This window comes from Peromyscus leucopus, chromosome 14 (genome assembly GCF_004664715.2).
Source record: "Peromyscus leucopus breed LL Stock chromosome 14, UCI_PerLeu_2.1, whole genome shotgun sequence".
NCBI classification, from domain to species: domain Eukaryota; kingdom Metazoa; phylum Chordata; class Mammalia; order Rodentia; family Cricetidae; genus Peromyscus; species Peromyscus leucopus.
In genome coordinates this window covers 65,340,324-65,358,931 of record NC_051075.1, presented here as the reverse complement: position 1 = coordinate 65,358,931, position 18,608 = coordinate 65,340,324, and the positions used below count along the sequence as shown (strand labels likewise).

Below are 18,608 nucleotides of genomic sequence, written 5' to 3'. Positions count from 1 at the left end.
TAGCATCAGCTATTGTCAGAGTTCCAAGTGTCCATTATACATGTAGGTCTGCACCCAGAAGCCTCTGTGACCTCTGGATCAGGTGAGGCCACCAGAATTCACAGACTCACTATACCCAACAGAGAAAGCATGTCGTCTAGACCCTCATGCACTATGAGCCTGAGCCAACCCAAGGACATTGAAGTCATCCATCAGATAAGAATGATGTTGTGCTAGAATATATTTGACAGTCTGGTTATTAGAATGAAGAAAGGCACAGGCAGTTTTAAAGGATTTGCAAAATAATTAAAGTTGGGAGAGTCTTGGCCATTTCAAAAGGTATGCTTTGGAAAATACTCTCAAGTGTCAGTATTGGATCCATGAGGATATTAGGGGATATTACAAATAATAGATTGGGAAAAACCTATTCATTTCCTTGTTGCATGAAATTGCTAAATCAGGGTTTTGTTTGATGCATTGAAATAGCAATGTCTATGCTGGCCTCTGAAGTATTGGCATGATTTTCAATAAAATACTAATGGTATTTACTAATGGTACTTACTTGGTTTTCCAGCCACCCATCACTCATATATATATATATATTTAAAATTCATCTCTATCTCAACAACAGTATATCCAATTTCCCCTTTCCATTCATGACCCCCATTCTGCACTCATGACCCCTAGACTCTGAGGAAGAATGACATTATCTATATAACGAAATTCAGTCTGTGGCCAGAGTTACCAGTTCAAAGATGGCCGACAAGAACTTCTTGCGATTTTGCTTGAACTCTGGAGGAAATGGCTTCCTCACTTTCTTACTGATGGTAAACCTGGAGAGGGAAGACCAAGCCACTCTAATGCCCCTTGCTGTCTTCCCTTGGTGGGTTACTCTGTTTAGAGCTGAGCTAATATTGCCCAAGTAAGGAAAGGGCTACTCATGCCTGTGAGCTCTGAATGGAGCTACTTACAAAATACTAAGAAAAATATTAAATTTCCTGTTTTTCTTGGGTCAGTGGGATTTCCCATTGTGTAGGCTTAAGTTGGTTTGCATCAGATTTTCTGTAATCTAGACATTCCTCACCAATGTGCACAGATAGAAGAGAGTTCATAGAGGGTCCATAAATATCCTTTGACCCCACGATCAGTGCCTGACTCTTCTGGCACTCCACTGTGGCTGCCATCTTTGGGCCACATGCTCTTGATTCAAGTTTTAGGCAGAGATGCCTGTTGGATGAGCCTCTGGGTTCATGTGTCCTTGTCTTGGCTATTTAAGAGGCCATTTCCTCTGTAGAAAGAGACTGGCCACTGTGTCTGACCAATTGTGCATAGAACCAGTACCTTTACTCCAAATCACAAAGATTGGCTACCAACAGGCAACCACTACAAAGTCAGTATGAAAACAAAAACAAACAAAAATATAACCCACCACTCAAAGTCTACAGCAGGCTGGGTCCTTGTTCCATTTAGCTTAGTAAATGTGACGTTTCCATTTCTTCCTCTTAACTGAGACACAATGAATTGTAAGTTGGGTACTATTTAGCTGCGTAAAATTTAATTCCAGAGTAGAGGATCTTTTTAAATCCACGTAGCTAGAGAAGTTAAAAAAAAAAAAAAAGCTTAATATAATGTAAGAAGGAATGAGGTGAGAAAACAAATCGCCAAATTTAAAAAAGCCAAGTACTTATGGTAAGTTCATTGCAAGGCTTGCGACGAGGCTTGCAAGTAATCTCAGGGCTGGTCATTCTTCAGCTGTCCTTGAAATGTTGTCCGCAGTTAATAATGAGCAGTTATCCTGGGAAGCTTTATCTCATTAACTGTGCAGCTCATATCCTGGTCTGCTTGCTCCAGGTCATATAGTTTGTGAGCTAATATTGTTCACATTTCCCTTACTAGCAATGCTAGAGCTTTGCAGTTCTTGGCAAAGCCCATCTTCGATGGCCCCTTGGGCTCACTACCCATACTGTAGTCACATGTTGTGGAGGGATTAAGATGTTGCTCCTTTTGTGACCCTCTTCACATCTCAGTGAAAACCTTTATGCAGGAAGTTGGTTGTTTCCTTGGAAAAGGTCCTATGAAGTTGTTCTGTCAAAGGGCATGGAGCTTTTAAGGGCGTGCCAAATCATTTTCCAGGAAGACTGTCATGAGCAGCATGAAGTTATGTGTGTAGGAATGGCCTTTTCTGAAAAGTGGCTCTATGACTCCATGTCAGTACACCTTTTAAAAGAGCCTTTAGTGTGCAGATATATACAAAGATTATGCTTGTACCATTAGCCCTTCGTATCTGTGCTTTTATATAGAGTCAACCAATTATGGACTGAAAGCATTCAAACAAAAATGTATGCACATTGGACTGCTTTTCCATTTCATCATCCCTTAAACAATACAGTCTAACAGAGATTTACATATATTTACAATGCATTAGGGTTTAGATTATATGGAAGGAAGTGTTTAGGTTTATATACAAATATGGTATATTTTGGTAAATAAGAGAATGGAATATCCATGAACTCTGTTATCTGCAGGGACTCCTGGAACTAGTCTCCTATGGGCATCTGGGAATAGTCATGCAGCAAAATAAATACTTTTAGGAACCTTTCCAAACCAGTAGCCTGACCAGAGGAAGACTGGTATTGATCAAGTGCCTTACACCTGTTTATTTCTTCATATCTAATTCTGATATGAGAAGTCCCCTTTGCCTTTGATTATTGCCTCTGCTGGTAGATCCATAGCAGCTAGCTTTTGTAAGCTGGAGGGATGATGTTTGCACCTGTGTGTAGATGCTTTCCCACAGATCATCATTTCCAGAAAGGCAGGAAATGGTCACATTTTTACTGATGGTGAGAATGAGACCTGAAAAAGTTAAACAACTCACCCATTATGTCACAAGAAGAAAGCAGTGGCGCCTAGTGTCTTCACCCAACGTCATTGGCTAGGACCAGCAGGGCTTGGTGCAAAATAGAAACACATGGTTCATTATTAACAGGTAATTAAGAATATCAACATGGAAGCAACAGGACATTTAATCAAGCACAGAACTGTGGAAGGTCCCTTCAGGTTTACAACTGTCAGAGAAATGGTACATCTGAGGGAAGAATGAAACTTGGTTCAGTCTGATTGAGGCAGCCATTGCTAGTTCAAGATTTCAAGAGTCTGACACCAGATCATTTACTTTAGCCATATTTAAGCACAGAACAGTTTTGGGGAAAAAAAAGCCTCCTGGTAACAATTAACTCAGTCCCAAGTACACAATAAATTTAAGACATGTTTACATTGCTATTCTTTACAAAATACACTTTTTTTTAAAAGCCAAAGATAAGTGCTGTTGACTCAGACATAGTGCCCAAGATTTAGGGTCTAGGGAGAATAACTGAGGTAAACATAGTGCCTGTGAGTGTCAGGATTGGCCTGGCCCTAAGATAACATAAAAGTTACCTAGTTGTAAAGTTCAAATGACATCACTCATAAGGATGAGTTTTATGGCCTAGAAGTCATGTTCAAGATTTAGGTTTGGGATAAGTAAAGCTTAAATTGTGGGAGATAGGGTCAGAGCCTGGCTCATCAGACAACAAAGGATCGTCAGGTTGTAAACTAACATCCATTCCCAGCATTCCAGGAGGAATAGCTAAGCACCTCATTCCACTGAAGAAACAAGTTATGTGCTTACCTTTCCTGGCTTCTCCAGTGCTTATCTGTATCACAAAGACTTTTTGGCCCCCTACATGGGACCTTTCTAAGTGTGAGGATGAGTTGACTCACACAGTTCATGTATGCAATAGAATATCCCTGCAAGCATAGACCAGGCTGGTTCCATAGTCACAGTTGGGCATTTTGGCACATAAGTAGCATGTGGAGAGTTCTTTATGTCTCAGGACTAAGTCTTTCAACACCAGCTTTTTCTTTAAGGACTTGGAGATGTTTTATACGTAGGGGTGATCAGACCTGAGACCTGTCTGGTCCTCTGCTGACACAACCTTGTTGTTTCTCAATGTTCTCACTGTCATCCTTTGCTTAGAGTGAGAAGCAACTGGTTGGTAGAGGGACTTCTGGGCTGCCTTTGCTCTCCCTGCATGTAGTTCTGATGTGCCAAGTTAGTTCTTTTTGAGCAGCAGGTGGGCTATCTCCTCTAGTTCTCAGTCTCACAGGTATTTTGGTCCCTAAGAGGCACCATGTTTACCCAGCCACCATGACCATGGACCCACTTAAGTCATTGAGCTAACCCAGCTCAAGTTAAGCGCGGCGCGTACACACACACACACACACACACACACACACACACACACACACACACACTGTGTCAACTAAAGGCATTTATACATATGTACACACATGGTATATTTTAATATTGCCTTAATAAGACCCTTGCTGGAGAACTTCAATTTTATTTTACTGTGGTATTCTGGTCTGTGAATCAGTTCTGCTACTGCCACCACTAAATACTCTTTTTTTTCCCCACATTTTTTTTTTCTTGAATGTTTCCAATACCATAAGACTTGGAGAGATTCCATGGGTCTAAGGACAGTGAGGTATTATGAAGTGGATGTGAAACCTCCTTGCTTTTTGCTGGTGTTTCTAGGGTGATGCCAGCATGCTCTGTGAGCACACTGGAGAACGTGCAGAGCTTGTGTGGATTAACAAATACATACTCAGGAGTCTCAATACTTCAGCTTGCCCACGCTTGCAATATCTTTCTGAGAAGGACTAAAAGAAAACCTGTGTTCTCTCAACTGAGGCTGTGGTGGGACAGTCAAGCTAAAATGGCTGGTGTCTCTACAAGCTTCTGGAATGTTTCCAAGGCTTGCCTTAAGCTCCTGTAATGTGAAGCTGCAGAGGCAGGCTTGCTCTCTTTCTAACAGAGTAAGTCAGTGACCATCAGATTATTCTAGGTGAGTATACTTGGCAGGATCATTTTGTCCAGGCTCCCGAAAGCGTGGAGAAAAAGTCCCAGGAGCTTTGTTGCACATTTAAATCAGCATGATAGTGAGCAAAAGAAAATAAGATTAGGAAGTCTTGCCTGCACACCCATCTAAGAAATGGAAAGTGCCGTTTAAATAATTTGTGGTAAGAGGTTTGAATGACTCTGAACAGAAAATTGTTAAGGAAAATAGCCAAGTGACTCATCCCCAAGGCAGAATCTAACAGCGAGCTCTGCAGGCCCACGAGAGCATAAATGATGGACAACCAAGAACGTGTTTTTTTTTCTTTTTTGGCCATGCTGAGAACATTGTTCCTTTCTGTGCCATGTTCTCTAATGTGTCTCTTGCCACGGACCAATACCTCACCCATTGCGTGGATTCAGAAACAGGCCCCACTTGAACTGTCTGAACTAGGGAGAATGTTAAGTGGCTATTGTAAGAGTGTAATGCTAATTGACAAGGAAATGACTTTCAATTACTTGAGGCTTTCATCCTATGTAAATTGTACTACTATTATAAGCCTGCTTCTTCCAGCAATACTCTCACCAGCCCCGTTTATATGGAATAAGCCTGTCTTTGTTAGGGTTTCTATTGCTATGTAGAGACACCGTGACCACAGCAACTCATATAAAGGAAAACACTTAATTTGGCCTGGCTTACAGTTTTAGAGGTTTAGTCCATGATCATCATAGTAGGAAGCATGGCATGCAGGCAGCCATGGTGCTGGAGAAGGAGCTAAGAGTTCTACATCTGGATCCTCAGGCAGCAGGAAGAGACTTGCCACACTGAACCTAGCTTGAGCATCTGAGACCTCAAAGCCTGCCTCCTGTGACACACTTCCTCCAACCAGGGTACACTTCCTCCAACAAGGCCACACCTCTTGATAGTGCCAGCCCCTATGGACCTATGGGGGCCAATTTCTTCCAAACCACCACAAAGCCCAACACTCAGCATACCCGAATTACTTACATAATTGCAAAACTCATAAGAATGAAGACGTTCATATTTTCAAACAACTATACTATGTGAAACTCATTTTAATTGACCTGACTATAGATGGAATCTTTTGTGTTCAAACATCTCTTCTATCTACAAACATTTATTTAGCTCTGCTTGCTCCGGGTGCAAGGGTAGTGGGTGGAGATACAAGAGCCAGGGATTGTTGTGCCATTTCTAGTAAAGAGAGTTGGACGCAGCTAGACTTCATTGTTAATGGGGGAAAGAGATGCAGAGTCCTTGCTTACTCATTTTTCCCCAGTAGCAGGCTTCCCAGGTTAGGGAAGGACAAGTTATTTGACCCTTCTGAGTTGGTAGTAGACCATATTTCCTCCTTAACGTTCAGTACCTATTACTCTGTGAGAGCAGATGTTGGATACAGCAAGTCCAGGCAAAGAGGACGCTTATGGGACAGAACTGTAACAAGCAGCTTTTGTCTTCAGAGGCAAAGGTGAAACTTTCTGTGCTGTTCAATCGTGTCCATGATGTGTGATATTTCTTAAGAGCAAAGTATCATTTTTCTATCAGAAATGTAATTCAGGCTGACCACACATTTCTTAAACGTATTAAGTTCTCAGAAACATGGAGTCTATTTATAGGGAGAGATGCAAGGGGACACTGTTTGGAGTTGTGAAGGGCTTTGGAGAACATGAATTCTGGGGATGCTTTGGTTAATGCTCTATTTTCTCTGCCACCTCACTGCTTTCCCTTTCTCCCTCTACTCTTTCTCCCCAGGGTATGGGAATATTGCTCCAAGCACCGAAGGAGGCAAAATCTTTTGTATTTTATATGCCATCTTTGGGATCCCTCTCTTTGGTTTCTTATTGGCTGGAATTGGAGACCAACTTGGAACCATCTTTGGCAAAAGCATCGCAAGAGTGGAAAAGGTTTTTCGAGTGAGTACCGCACCAGTCTAAACCCTCATTGCCGGCATGATTGGCTTTGGCCTAACAGGGTGTAGAAGCAGCAGCAAGGGCTCTGTCTGAATGAAATAGGTGAATGCTATGATTGTGTTTTCTCTTTTGGCCGATGGTAGAAAGACCACTCTACCTAAATGTCTTTTCCCTGAATAACTTCCTGCCTTGTGGTGGTATTTACAAGGTCAAAGAAGGTTATGTATGGATTACCAACACAAATTTACCAAAAAGAGGTGAGGCACACTCTATGTCTTAGTCTGTTTATGCTGCCATAATGAAAGGTCTGAGGCAGGAAGGCATACAAACAACAGACACTTATTCCCCACCGGTTGGAGACTGGATGTATAGGATCAAGGTTCATGTACCTAGTGAGAGGCTGTGTTCCCCTTTCAAGGTGTGGTTGCCACTGTGACCTCTAGAGAGAAGGGTGCTAAGACCTCACATGGTGGATGGATGCAAAGAAAGAAGGGCTTGACATTACAGGATGACTCTTGGAGAGGGGCTTCCACCTCACTGGTGAAGGAGGAGCCCTCGTGGCTTAACCTCTTTAGAGGCCCTGCCTTTTAAGATCACATTATCTAACACTTATCACATTTCAATCATAGCTTAGTTTCCCTTAAAGATGGAAGATGGTAAGCAGGCAGGACCGTTCAGTGGGGGCACAACAAGCCGGGTTCAATTTCCAGGACCTACATGGTGGAAAGAGAGAGCCGGCTCTTACAAATTATCTTTTGACCTATGCCTATGAGCTATGTTCACATGTACATGAGGGTGTGCACAAGTGCACACATACATACACACACACACTCTTACACTCTCTTACTTAACAAATGAAAAGTTGGAAGATGGTTTCCTTATTGTTTTTAAAGCGATGTAGAGAACTATGAACCCATCTGTTTCATTATTAGAACCCTTTCACTTGTTTTATTCTTGTAGCGTCTCCAGGAGACCCCGGATTCTGATCGTCCCTGTCTCCTGTTCTGTGCTTTGTGTCTCTTGCTTCATGGCTCCTCCTTGTTCAGCCATTCAATGCTGAGCATTCCCTCAGCAACAGGATGCCAATGCTCTACTTTATGCTAAGGTGTGGAGCATTGTTATTACCTTAGTATGTATTTTCCTCTTAAGAAAATCTATTGAGGAGTTTATTTTCTAATGATGATAAAATGTTTGACCTCTGTAGCGGGCATGTAGGATGGATGAGAATGGTCTAAGGTTGCCAATGCCCTTTAACTCATCCTGATTCATTTGACTTTACAAAACTTGGGTAGCTTAGCCATTTCTGTGCTTACTCAATTTTGATGTTCTCAAGTCTTTCTGTCCTTCATCAGAGAATTCTTTCTTATAGTAACTTAACTACATATTTGTGTGTGTGTGTGTGTGTGTGTGTGTGCACATGTGGAGGCCAGTCGTCAATGTCAGGTGTCTACCTTGATTGATCCTCACCATATTTTCTTGAGTCAGTGTCTCTCACTGAACCCAGAGCTCACTGATTTAATTGGGTGGGTCAGCCGACAAGTCCCAGGGACCCTTCTGTCTCTGCTCCCCCACAGTACTTGGATTATATATATCTGTTACTATGCCAGCTTTCTACATGGATGCTGGGGATAGTACTTGGGTCCTCATGCTTGTGTGCCAGGCATTTTACAGACCAAGCTAGCTCTCCATCCTCTGATGATATAATTTTTCACAATGACATATTGAAAACTTTTTTAGAATCTATAACAATGGGTGAGTGGTAAGCTCTAAATCAGTGCACGCTGCATCCTTGGAGATAGGACCTCTTAGACTGTTCCCCAAACCCTAGGCTCTACCTCTCTTTACCTGACATAGGGGAGCTCCTCAGAGGGGCAGTATAAGAGGTTTATTAGCAGATGAGAGGAACAAGATACATAGCTGTGTTTCCATTTGTTTGACTATTTGTCCCTGTGCTTTCTCCAACAGCTGAGGAGCCTCCAACTGGATCAGGCCCTCTGGATAAGTGAGACAGTTGATTAGCTTGATCTATTTGGGAGGCATCCAGGCAGTGGGACCGGGACCTGTCCTCAGTGCATGTGCTGGCTGTTTAGAACCTGGGGCTTATGCTGGGACACTTGGCTCAGCCTGGGAGGAGGGGACTGGACCTGCCTGGACTGAATCTACCAAGTTGAACTCAATCCTCAGGGGAGTCTTTGCCATGGAGGAGATGGGAATGGGGGTGGGATGGGGGGAAGGGGGGCCTGGAGGGGGGAGAACAAGGGAATTCATGGCTGATATGTAAAATAAAATTAAAAAAAAAAGAAACACACACACACACACACACACACACACACACACACACACAAGATACATAGCTGGGTCGTAGTCACATTCATAAACCCAGCAGTCCTAGGATGCTGCCCCCATCTCTTCATCAGCAAAAGGCAACAGAGCACAAATCAACTTTAGAAAGTTTTGGTGATGGCTAAATGAAATAATGGGTAGGCAAGAACTTGGCCCAGGACCAAAAGCATAGAGCTCAGAACTATTCCTCCTGAGAGAAGAATTTGCTGGCAGGCTAGCCACTCACTCAGATTTTGTGTATGTGTGAGGTTTTCTGGAATGTCCCACAGCCTTTGCTCCCTGGGTGCTGGCTGGCCAGCCAGCCTCATTAGAATGTGCACCTGTCTCCTCAGTGGTCACCATGGAAACCATGGTGCTCAGTTTCTCAAATGTTTAGGTCTTCTTAACTCAGACACAGTGGCTTTGTCTCCAAAGAGCTGTTCTGAACTCCTCGGAGGAGCTTCTTAGCTGTCTGCACAGCCCTTTGAGGTAGGAAAAAAATGGATGTAGTTGCTGAACACTCGGTAGAAACAGGAGTGTTCTTAGAGCATTCCCATGGAGAAATGACTGATTTGGCATTTCCCCCTTTTTTTGGTAGCTCCCCTTGGTTTCAGTTTCCTTGGTCACAGAAGAAAGGATTGGATTTCAGCTTTTAATTCCCCTTAGCAGGTTTAGTCATTGTATCCTACATGAGTGGGGAGATTGCAATTATTCTACTGTATGCCTACCGAATTGGGAGTGCTTTCTCTTGTAATGTAGTTTAGACTACAAGTGGGAGCATGCTAGCCCCCTCTTTGAAACTGTTTCCAGAAGGCCCTTCAGTAGACTCTGGGGCCGAGCCTGGACATTTACACAGTCCACTTTTATGCTGATGGCCCTCTCCGGTCCTTGCAGAACCATCAAAGACAGGGAGTTATTCAGGAAAGTGAGGCAGACATGTCTTATATGGTCAGGGTATCAACAAGGCCAAAGTCAAGGTGCTGGGCCAGATGAGGCTCCAGGTTTGAGGGAGAACCCGTCCCAAGTGCATTCACAGTTGGGAAAGAAAACAATAATTATTGCATTGCTTTTCCTGGGGTGGGTGCTCTTTCTATTCATCCTAGAAAGCAATGGCATGAGTGCTTCAGGCAGCTGCATTACCCAAACCCGTGTCCTACCAAGGGTACCAACCCACAAAGGCTGCACAGTGGAGCTCCCCGAACAGCTTGCAGGCAGCTAGACTACTGAAGAGTCCCCTTCCCAGGAGCTGCTGACTGATTACTAAACCTCAGCAGGGTCCTCACAAATATTGGGAATTTCATGAGTCTTGTGATCCTCTCTGCTTCCTCCACAAGGCAATGTTTCCATCTGGAGGAAACAGCTACAAACACGGTTCTTCGTGGTTGTAGGATAGAAAGCCCTATTTCCTTGCTGGTTGGTTTTCAAGTAGGCGCCTGTCTTTGTTAGGGTCTTTATGATTCGAAGATACACCATGATCACAGCAACTCTTATAAAGAAAATATTTAATTGGGGTGGCTTGACTATAGTTTCAGAGATTCAGTCCATTATCATCGTGGCAGGGAGCATGGTGGCATGCAGGCAGATATGGTGTTGGCTACATCTTGATATGCAGGCCACAGGAAGTCTACTGAGGCACTTGGCAGTATCCTAAGCATAGGAAACCTCATAGCCCACGCCTACAGTGACACACTTCCTCCAACAAGGCCATACCCACTCCAACAAAGCCACACCTCCTAATAGTGCCTCTCCCTATGAGATTATGGGGGTCAATTACATTCAAACTAACACAGAGCCATTTTCCTAGTTTTACCCAAATGCTTTGCCACATAGGCTCCTTCAGCTTCAAAACCAAGGATGTACTAGATCCTCCTCACACTTTGGATAGCCCTGACTTCCACTCTGGCCAAGCTGGGGGAAAGCTTTCTGCTGTTGATGGCTCAGAGATTAGATCAAGCCCATGAGCATAATCTGTCTTAAAGGTCAGCCATATTATGTCACATAGTTATGGGATCAATAGGTCACTGTGTCACAGGGGCTGGGCATTGGAGTATTTATCTTCTAGAGGCATCATAGACATTCTGTCTTCAGCACCCTCAGAGTTGTGGTATCATCAGTAGCAGAGACCTTCTCCACAAGGACAATCTGCCCCACTGACCTTCACTACATTATGGAGAGCTAAACCGAGTTCATCTCTTTACAGCAAGCTCATCACAACCAGCAAAAGCAGCGCCTGAGCAGAAGGTGCTCGCCTAAGTCCATCGGGTTAAGACCCTGGACAGGTTGGAAAGTGAGGATAGAGGCTCAGAGCATGTCCTACAGCATTGATCCTGGTGCCAGGAAAACCGGAATGCCTTCTGAATACTGATAAACCGTGGCTGAAAATTTGGACACTCATTTACCTCATATGGCAAGAAGCCTGGAGGCAGCTTGTTTTAAGTGGGACCTGCTGGCCACACAGTGTCGAGCATATCCAAGTTCTTTCTTTCTTGGCATGTCTGCTTTTCATCCAGAGGCTTGCTACCTCATGGTTGCAAGAAGGTTACAGTTCAACAGATAACATGGTTTCACACAACCACATTTAAGGCAAGATAAAAGAGACAAAAAATGTTATTACTTCTGTTTATTTCTTTATGTCTCTCTCAAAGACATTTTATAGCAGTTTTAGATTTATAGCAAAATTGAAAGGACAGTACATAGATTTGCTGTATATATGTATTCCCATTCATATATGCATCTATATATGTATAACACACACACACACACACACACACACACACACACACACACACACACACACCCTCTACCAGAGTGGTGCATTTTTATTTCATTTGATGATCCTGCTTTGGGGTTTAATTACTTCTTGGTCTATAATTTATATTTGGGTTCTCTCTCATAATGCTGTAATTCGGTGTTTGGTCAAGCGTTCAGTGACGTGGACCCACCACTATAGAGTCACAGAGAACACTTTCATGGTCCTCACTAGCTGTGTTCTGCCTGTCCACCTCATTCCTTCTCCTAGGCCCTGGAAAGCGCTGATCTTTGTCTCCTGCCACTATAGTTTTGCCTTTTCTGGATGCAGTAGAACCGGAGTTAAACAAAACAGAGCCTTCTCAGACTGACTTCCTCCAGTTAGTGGTAAACAGTCGTTAGCAGTTCAATAGGTATTTTCTTCAGGAATTTCCATGGCTTAATAACTCATTTCTCTTCAGTGCTGAATGATAATCCATTTTCTTTTTTTTTTTTTTTTCTGAGTGATAATCTGGTTCATCGATCCATTTACCAACTGAAAGACAACTTGTTTGCATCCTGCTTTAGGCAATATGAATAAAGCTTCTGGAACTACCTGTTCCAATGCCTTTGGGTAAACGCCAGGAAACACGATCACTGGATTTAAGAACACACTTCGTGTTAGGAAAACTCCCGCCTGTTTTCCCAAGCTGCTACCATTTTCCATTTCTATAAAGAACAAATGAGAGTTTTCTCTTCCTGTTGCCTCACTTCCTTGACAGCTTTTGGAGTTGTCTGTGTACATTCCAACTAGTGTGTTTGGTAGTTCTTTATTTTAATTTGCCGTTCCCAAATGACATATGACATGGGATATATTCTCATATGCTTGTTTGACAGCTAATAGATCTTTATTAAAGTCTTTGGCCTATTTCTAAGTCAAGTTTTTTTTTTTTATTTATTGTTGAGTTTTAAAACTTTTGAATATTTTGAATAACAGTCCTTTATTAGATGTGACTTTTGAAAATATTCTGTGTAACCTGTCCTTTTATTCTCTTAACTACATCTTTTGCAAAACAGAAAAAAATTAAGATAGTCTGGCATATTGACCTTTTTTTTTTTTTTTTATGCGTGTGCCTTTGGTATCTATTCAAAGGGCTATTGTTAGTCCTGCCTGAGGCCAGCTAGGTTTCTTCTGTTATCTAGGTGTTTTTTTAGTTGCATAGTTTACATTTAAGTCTGTGATATATGGTAAGTTAATTTTTGTGTGTAAAGTCTGTTACTACATCTATAGAGATGCATGTGTGTATTGTATGTGTGTATACTATGTGCGCACATGTGTAGGTAGGTGTGCACACATGCACATGCATGGGCATATTTATTTCTTTTTCTTTTTTTGTCTCATCAACTAGAAATGGATCACTTGACCATTCCCAGTTGTACGAGAAGTTAGGAAGGCAAGCATCCAGCAAAGGGCAATTGAATTGACTGACCAATGACTCTTGGTGTGTCCCCCAACAGTCTTGCAGTAGCACCCCCTCCCCCGGCCCCAGAAACGTGTTAGATATGAATTTTCTTGGAGGGTTTGGAGCTCAGTCATCTGTGTTTACCAAGCTCTCCAGGAGATTCTGGTGCTTGCTGGAATTTGAAAACCCTGGAGGTAGAGGAATTATCTGCCATCCCTTGAGACTAACCACATTGCTTTAATGAATGGGATTCAAATTCTGTGAGCAGAGAAGGTGGGGTAAGCAAGTGTTAGCATGTACTGATGTCAGTCAACAGGAAGCCGCATAAGCCACTTTTCAGGAAATTGTCTCTTTTTCCTACTCGTCAAAAATTAGCTGGACTTTGAATCATTTCTCTAGTGACAAACAATCCTGTCTTACCCTCACCCATGCCAGCTTTGAAGCCTAGACAATACCCAGGCTATCGGCTTTATTATGACTGGAGGAGAGGCTTCCCACTGAACTGTAAGAGTTTTGGCATCCAGGAGAGGCCGTTGTCCTGAGATAGTCACTCAGCCCCAAAGGCTAATGCACACCGTTCGATCTCCAAAGATGACAGAAAAATTTGTAAATAGGGAAAATGCTCTTGGCGTATTTCTTGGGTTGCTCTACTGGACGATTTCAGAATGACAAACGTCCTGGGAATTTAGATACAGATGGCCTGTGCATCCATTTTTTTGGAAACGTTATTGTGTTTGTGACTCACTCTTTTCACATCCAAGAAAACCGAGCCCGTCCTTTGTGAAGTCACCAGACTGAAACCATGTGTTAAGTTAGCGGCACGGTGTGGATCTGAACCAGTGATCCTGTTAGGCTTCTTCTAGATGAGCCAAAAAATGTTTACTGTCGGATACACTGTTTTCAGCTACATCCTGAAGCAAATGTGGAGTCTGAGATCTTTTAGCATACCTTGCTAGTTAAGTGAAAAAAGTTCATTTGCCATCCCAAAGAGGGAAATCTGGGCAGTTAGCAAGGAAGGATAATTACTTGAGACTGAATAGACCTGGTGCCAGATTCCAAAGCAGAGTTCAGAAATGAGGAGTCTCTCCCTCCCTTGCGGTGGGCTCCAGCTCTGCTGGGCAACATTGACCACCACTTGATAAGATGCTTTAGCAGAGCCAAGTCCGGTTTGGACTGAATCCCACTCTCTTTCTTTGAGGTGGACTTTGGTCTCTGGGAGGAGGCATTTATCTCCTACTATCAGACTGAGCAGCAAGCTTTCTGCTATTTCTTCTAAAACCAAGGGACACTCTTTTTCTTCCTTAGCCTTCCCACCACACAAGGACAAAACAGAAATGTTTATTTGTCTTCTGAGGCAAAGGTGTCTGGGCACAGCTTACCCATGATGCATTGCTCTAAATCTACTATCATGAAACATGAGGACCCTCCTGGCCTTCCAAACTCTTAAGAAAGGGTGATAGTTACTGCCACCTGAAGCCATGGTGATGTCTGGACCCGTCCTGCCTCTGAAGGCCATGTCTGGATCCATGGTCCTACTGTAGCCAGGGGCCAAGTTCATGGTCTGCGCTGTCATCAGAAACTGTATGGAGGCCCATGATCTGTACTCCAGATGACTGAAGAGCGAGGAGGCTGTCTTGCTGTGATATTGGTGACTGTAGACACATAGTTGAGAGGGAGGGACATGGAAGGCCTCTGTGACAACCCTACCCCCACTCCCAAAAAGGTAATAACCTAGACAGGAAGGCGCCAAAGGGAACTCTTAAAACCTGTGATGGAGATGCTCTCCACAGTTTATGGCTTCTGGCAAGGAGGCATGTGGGAGAGGAAGAATTAATTTTTGACCGTGCTCCAGTGAGTATATAGATAACACAAATTGGATGTGTGTGTGTGTGTGTGTGTGTGTGTGTGTGTGTGTGTGTGTATTTAAGTTTTTCCTTTTTTTGAGGGGGGTCACAAGGGTTGGGGATGGACATGAAAGGACTGGGAAGTGAGTGTGATGGGGTGCGTGATGTGAAACTCCCAGGGAATTTGATGGCAATCTTCTAGTGATGACCCACAAACAGGCTTGTCCATCACTGTGGATTTCAGGAAATGACAGGCGGAGGGAGGCAGAGTTCTAGAATGTTCTATCACATTCTGGAGCACGAGTCAAGGGAACACTTAGGAGAACACACTTGGCAGGAGGCTTCTGTCCCTTGAGGTCACACTCGGCAGCAAAGGAGTTAATGTAGAAGGATCCTTGTCGCAAGAAGATGAAAACTGTTCTGGAATCAGTGTTGTTTTCAGCTCTGTAGGTTCAACTACGTCATCTAATTCCTGCTAGCAGTGTCAGTATTCTGGTACCAGTTGTGTGTGCCAGCGTTGCACATAATCAGGCAGGGAGGAGGGCAGAGTGGTGGGTTTGGTGGGGTTCAGTCTAAGAAAAACCTGCAGTTCGGTGGCATAGAAAAGAGGTGATATTGGTGAACTCTTGTTTATAACTTGGTGTGAGAGGGCCTGTGCATGCGTGCGGGTGTGTTCACGTGCCTATAATACGCCTACTCTAGTGCACAGAATCTTCATAAATTTATAGAAAGTGCAAACTTAGGATTAATGTTGAATCGGTGTGATTTTGTCTTTTATCAGGGAGAAGATTCTGGTGTAAATATAAATAACCTCTCTCTTTCCCTAAGGAGCTAGAAGGAGGTGGGAGGTAATTGTTTTAAAATGAAAAAAGGAAAGACAAATAATTTTAGAACTGTATCAACCAGATCTCTTCTAAATTAGCTTAGGGATATTATCTACCATTAATGGTAGTCCCCAAATGTACATTTGGGGTGGCCGACATAAATGACAACCATAAAGCAGACTCTACAATTTCTCTTAATGATTGCCCATGATACAGTTTTTTTCCCCGTGGACAGTTCTTTCTGTCTTCCTCTAGTGCAAGACTGCTTTTGAGGCAGAATAGAAAGATAGGGGGAAATTGTAGGCCAAGGGAAGGAAAAGGAGCCCTCACCCTGGAGTCTGGCAGGAGATCCTTACCAGCAGAGAACCAAGAATTCCAGAACAATTAATGCTTGTTCAAGGACCTTTCCCCACCATAGGTCTGCAATTTTCTTGAAGTCTCACCAGAGATGCAGAGATGCATTACACCATCTCCAGGGGCTCCTGGTTTTTAACTTATTGGGTCATCATCCCATCCAAGGTACCCCCTGAGCCACGCTAGAGTCTCTCTCTGTCTCTGTCTCTCTTTGTCTCTCTGTCTCTGTCTCTGTCTCTCTCTCTCTCTCTCTCTCACACACACACACACACACACACACACACAGAGAGAGAGAGAGAGAGAGAGAGAGAGAAGAGAGAAGAGAGAAAGACAGAGACAAAGAGCTAGACAGAGAGAGAGACACAGAAAGAGACAGGATTTTTTTAAATAACCCTTCAAGATATATCTTGAAAGCCATCAAAACTATATTTATATATATATATATATATATATTATATATATATATATTAAGACGCTTAATTGTGATTTTCTTCTTGATAAGCTCACACCCACACTTGGGGACGACTTAACTTCTTTTCGAGTTGCTCTTTCTCATAATAATCATACTTAAAATTAATGTGAAAAGTGGCTTTTAATAAACTGTGACTCTTAAAAAATCTTTGCATGTTTGTGCATGTGTGTGTGTGTGTGTGTGTGTGTGTGTGTGTGTGTGTGTGTGTTGAGATTCCTAAGGGTTTGTGGGCACTCCTCACACGGTGCAGGTGTGTCCTCATCTCGGCTGCTGCTGCTACCTTCATCTTAGCATGACTGATGTTTGGGTCCGTGTAATTCTTTAGCATGGGGTTTCCCTGTGCCTTATAGGGTGGGTCTGGCTTTTTCCACTCACTAGATGCCAGTGTTTTTCCTGTCCACAGATACATCAGCCCCAGTGTCTCCAGACACAATAAAAATCATCTTAAGATAAACTTTCCCCAGCTAAGAACCAAGTGGAGAGGAAGGGACCAATTTGCTTGACGGTCCAAGAGGTGCATATCCTGGCCCCTTGTTGGAATCTTCTACGTGAGCTCTAGTGTCTAAGTCAATGGTGCGGCCCATCTCTTTAGTGCCGCACTAACACTACCAAGAACCCTCCTATCACAGTTGGGTCCTTAATGAGGACTTTGAAGATTTATGCTATGGGAATGAGGTCATTTTTCAAGGAGAAAGGAAAATGCCCCGAGGCTTGTATCTGATGAGTAAGTTAGGGAGAAAGATAGATGGTTCAGCCGTGATTCTTCAGCAGGCAAACATCTCAGCCTTCGCTTTAGCTGATGGGGACTAATTTAATGGAATAGTCTTCCATTTTCTCAGCTTATCCTTAATAACCGGCCACTGTCTGCCCCCTTGGCATTTCCTGTTGCTGTCTGAAATCTCTTCAGGGGGTCTTAATGGATTTAAAAATGCATCTTCCTCTTCTATAAAGAACGAAGTTATCAAACCCTCCCCAAAATATAACTAAGTAAAACACTTCCCAGATAGTGGTCAACCTCTTCCTCTCCTTTCCTCCATCTCTGTGTTTACGTCTCTCTTTCTCTCTCCCTCTGTGTGTTTATGCCTCTCTCTCTCTCTCTCTCTCTCTCTCTCTCTCTCTCTCTTTGTGTATTTCTCTCTTTCTGTGTATGTCTCTCTCTTTGTGTATTTTTCTCTCTCTGTGTGTGTGTATGTCTCTCTCTGTGTATATTTCTCTCTCTGTCTCTGTCTCTCTGTGTTTATGTGTTCACATTCCTATGAATGTGGAAGTCAGATGTTAACCTTGGGTGTCATTCTTTTGGAGCAGTCTATCTTATTTTTTTAAGGTAGGTCTTTCCCTGGGACCTGGGGCTCACTGATGAAGGCTGGAACACAGAGCCCCGGGATCTTCCCGTCTCTGTCTCCCCGGTGCTGGGATTACAATGATGTCCAGCCTTTTGCACAGGTTCTGGGGATCACAGATTGGGTCCCCGTGCTTGCATAGCAAGTGCTTTGCTGAGTCATTTTCCCAGCCCCAACTTTTTTACACTTTAAAGGTAATTTTAACATTGTCTGTCTTTCTGGCAAACTTTGATCGCCTGTAACTGGGGTATCTGCTTGTTCTTCGGGGTGGGAAATCACCCGTGAAACTGGATATATAGAGGACTTTTCAGGGAGTCTTGGGTTTGCCATTTGCCTAATAGGATTGTCTGAGGTCAGAATGAGTATTGTGGCACCCCAGAATTGGTGCCAGTATTATTCATCTGCTTTGATGGTTTACTGTGTGCCAGACTTTGGGCTGCTGGTTTTACCCAGGATAAACTGTATGTCTCAAAGACAT

The 18,608-nt window shown here is 43.2% G+C and overlaps 1 protein-coding gene across 2 annotated transcripts in view; it reads left to right on the top strand.

Moving 5' to 3' along the window:
• Kcnk10 (potassium two pore domain channel subfamily K member 10) overlaps positions 1–18,608 on the top strand; it is a 137,207-nt gene that overhangs the window by 78,790 nt on the left and 39,809 nt on the right. For both annotated transcript variants that reach the window (XM_037210766.1, XM_037210765.1), the window contains exon 4: positions 6,627–6,787. In XM_037210766.1, coding sequence (XP_037066661.1) covers positions 6,627–6,787 — 161 coding nt within the window. The remainder of the gene's footprint in view (positions 1–6,626; positions 6,788–18,608) is intronic.